The following is a 3,822-nucleotide window of genomic DNA, read 5'->3' as shown; positions in this document are numbered from 1 at the left end:
AAAAAGAAAGAGAGGTGGAAAGAGAGAGAGGGTTTTGGGACTATTCCATGACTTTCATTGTACTGGGCAAGCTAAATCAACATCTCTTTCAGTATTTGATATTTGACCCTGGATAGAATAAGTGTGTTTTTGAATCTTACAGAGCAGCTTTCTGTCCCTGCTGTAACCTCTGCCAGTCCTCCTTCAGGGTGCGGATGGTGTCCCAGGCCTGGCCCCAGGTCCTCCTCAGAGGACTGTAAGACAACACGTGCTTAGGATCCGTCTCTGGGAGGGGGAGAGAAAAAGAAAGAGAGAAAGAAAGACAGAGAGAGAAAGAGAAAGAGAGAAAGATAAAGAGAGAGTTCCAGTGTATAACAGAATCCTCACATATTCACATGTAGAAAGTAGAGACGGTTGTGAGAGATGGCCACTTTTCATTGATATTTTTCACTTTTCTTAGCATTAGTGTGCGGGTATACTCACGGACAAAGCGTATGTTCTCTGGCATTGTGCGGGGGGTGAACTGGGGCTCGTAGGTGCAGGAGGAACGGTCAAACAGAAACACCAGAGGAAGGTCTGTCCTCCTCCCGTCTATCTCCTGAGAGAGAGAGGGAGATAGTAAAGATACGTGAAGACTTCTTATTAGCCTTTACACCTGCAATATCTTGACTGCTCTGTCCGACATGCTATATGAAAGACATTTTGATTGGATTATAGATTATGTATCAACATCAGATAGATTACAGTGTAGTCGATGGCACACTGCCCCGCCTCTCCCTGTGGCTCCAGGGCTAGTCCCGCCTCCAACAGTAGCTCTTGATTGGCTGGAGGGATGTTGGTGTCAGACCCGATTCGCTGCTGCAGATCAGCCACGCTCTCATTGGCTGAGACAGAGTAGGTGAAGATCTTAGCAGACACCATGTTCAATACGTGAACCAGCTAGCGAGAGAGAGAGAGAGTTAGAGAGAAAATAAACAAAATCCAATCCTTCCATTAAAACCCAGTGTCTTGCCAACCAAGGATCCTGTGAGAGATTTGTATTGAATTAAAAAGAGAGAAAGTGTGCGTGTAGTGTACCTTCAGCTCCAGTATAGTCTCTAGCTGAGAGAAGCAGTCTGAGGAAGTGGTCTGGGGGTCTGCCTTGCCTCTCTCCTGGGGAGACCACCTCAGCATCAGCTGCAGCCAGCTCTCTAGACGGCCCAACAACAGACTACAACATACACGCACACACAATGAGGAATAATTCACCCAAATGATCAAATTACTTATCTTATGTCTTAATAAATTGAAGGTACTTTATAGGCGAGTTGAAATGGCCCCAGGTGGCGGTGTAGTGACTCACGTGTTGAGGTTGTTGGGCTGGGGAAGGTGTTTAGAGAAGCGCACCTCCCCTGTCAGGTCCTCATAAACCACAATGTCATGATCCTGCTTCAACTTCAACTTACTATGCCTGAGAGAAGGAATGAGACAGAGAGAAAGAGAGACGAGGGGGAGGAGAACAGATCATTAGTATTTTTCTATTTAAATTGCTTAGATTGCTAACAATAACTTAGATATACATTCGCATGCTTGCACACAGACAAACACACACGCACGCACACACATGCACATACATAGGGAATGCAAGTTTGGCCATGCCAGTCTTGTCAACGCTGGCCTCAGAGGCCCACATGGGCAGTACACACACATTTCCCCTCATTATTTAGGTCTTTGATATCGTGTTGAAATATAATCATATTACAGTATAACTTGAGTCTGGAGTGGGATCTATTATAACCAAACATCCCACCCTTTAGGAATAACATTCAACAGGTTTATTATTGTAAGCTCAAGGTTAAACACAGCAGGATAAAGCAACAATGGGTCTGTGTTTCTAACAGGGGAAAGGACAATAAGAGGTTTAGCTGGAGGATGTGTGTGTGTGTGTAGTGAGTGTGTGTTCGTTTGTGTGTGGCAGTACCAGGGCACGGGTTGCCAGGTTGGCAGAAAAGGCCGGAACCCAGTGATGCACTCAAACACCAATGTACCAAAGCTCCAATAATCCACAGTCACTGTATACTTCTGTCTCTCCAAGAGCTCTGGAGCCTGAGAGAGAGAGAGACTTATACGCCGTAGCCTGTGTGAAAATTTAAGTGATCTCTTTCTAATTCTCATCTTTCTTTCTCTCTCTCGTGGAGGTGAACACTATGCGACGAGCCCTTAGTCACGATAGTCCCTCAAGACTGACTGGCATGATGACTCCTTGCGTCCCCATTCCACTGGCCGTGCTGCTGCCTCCATTTCAACTAGTCTGGCCCGGCTATGAACCTACCTAGCGCTGTCACCGACGTGCTACCTGTACGCACGACCTGCTGTTCAACTCTCTACGGACAGAGGGAGGTAAGAATAACGTTTTAATGATCGCTATATGAAAGCCAACTGACCATATTGACTCCTGAGGTGCTGACTTGCTGCACCCTCGACAACTACTGTGATTATGATTATTGACCATGCTTGGTCATTTTGAACATTTGAACATCTTGGCCTGTTCTGTTAAATTCCACCCGGCACAGCCAGAGAGACTGCCACCCCTCATAGCCTGGTCCTCTCTAGGTTTCTTCCTAGGTTTTGCCTTTCGTAGGAGTTTTCCTAAAAGCCACCGTTCTTCTAACCTGCATGGACATGCTGTTGAGGTTTTAGGCTGGGTTCTGTACACGCACTTTGAGAGATCAGCTGGATGTAAAAAAGGCTATATAAATACATTTGATTTGATTTGATTTACGGTCAATTTAACAACGGTGAAAAAAATGTGAATGGTTTAATGCCAGCGTAACCCTGTCATAGCTATAAAACAAGTGAGACGAAGGGAGCGGAATAGAACATTAACATTTCAAGACCAACTGCAACAAACATGTGTGTAATATGTCCCGGCCCTTAGCCAGTGATATATAACTTAACTATACTGGACCATGCACTAACTATATTGAGGAGTTCTGATGGATGGTATATATGTAGCCTCATTAACTAGAATAGATAAAACAATATTAGAAGTCAAATAGAGTAGAAGATAACTAAAATCACAGAGATGGGTTGTTTTTCTGTCTCTCGTCTTGGGGTTATTTTTGGGGCGCTGTTTCTTGTGTAATAATAACGCAAGGCTTATATTAGACACCCACCTAGTTAGTCTGTACCGACGGAAGACTGTCTATAGTCTTATCCTATTGATGCCAAAATCCTAGATATATTTGTCTGGGATGACTGGTTCAAAGATTAGTGGTTGCCTAAACAAATTCACCACAGGGAAACTCACTCATCTTCTCTCCCTGTGGAGGATCGATGTTCTCTCTTCAGATCTCTGTGGATGAGCCTCTTCTTTATGGAAGTTAGTCAGAGCAGAGGCTAGGAGACAGAGAGCGACCAGGGGGAGAGAGAGAGAGAAAATAAACAAAGCTCCAAAGATAACACATTCACAAAACCCAGTAGTAATCAAACAGATAATCCCTGGTATTTTCAATCAAACATGTAATCAAATAGGATCCTGGTCTTCTTTCCTTATTTTCTCTTTGTCCAACAGACTAATACCGGAGGAGTGTCGTCAAGCATAATTTAGGAGATGTGAATCATTTGGCATTACATTTCCCACTTTCGCTAAGTAGGACATCGGAAAAGCAAGCCTGACCACTCTGGAGTACAAGACTAATATACAGCCCTGTGTGTGTTATGTGTGTGTGTGTGTATATGTGTGTCTCGCGTGTGTAGAAAAAATAGATATGATGGTGTGTGTGTTCGCGTAGTTGTAGTGTTTTGGTGTGTGTTGTGGTGTGTGTGTGTGTTGTGTGTGTGTGTGTGTGTGTGTGTGTTGCG

At 44.3% G+C, this 3,822-nt stretch overlaps 1 protein-coding gene across 1 annotated transcript in view; it reads right to left on the bottom strand.

Moving 5' to 3' along the window:
- The window catches only part of ikbkb (inhibitor of nuclear factor kappa B kinase subunit beta), a 27,170-nt gene that overhangs the window by 3,935 nt on the left and 19,413 nt on the right, over window positions 1–3,822 (bottom strand). The window contains 7 exon segments of the mRNA XM_070436901.1: window positions 141–264; window positions 463–577; window positions 724–918; window positions 1,057–1,189; window positions 1,322–1,429; window positions 1,940–2,064; window positions 3,275–3,357. Of these exon segments, the coding sequence (XP_070293002.1) occupies window positions 141–264; window positions 463–577; window positions 724–918; window positions 1,057–1,189; window positions 1,322–1,429; window positions 1,940–2,064; window positions 3,275–3,357 (883 nt within the window).

The sequence above is a fragment of the Salvelinus sp. IW2-2015 genome, linkage group LG33 (assembly GCF_002910315.2).
Source record: "Salvelinus sp. IW2-2015 linkage group LG33, ASM291031v2, whole genome shotgun sequence".
NCBI classification, from domain to species: Eukaryota; Metazoa; Chordata; class Actinopteri; order Salmoniformes; family Salmonidae; genus Salvelinus; species Salvelinus sp. IW2-2015.
The sequence above is the reverse complement of the archived record's forward strand: the minus strand, read 5'-3'. Positions and strand labels throughout refer to the sequence as shown.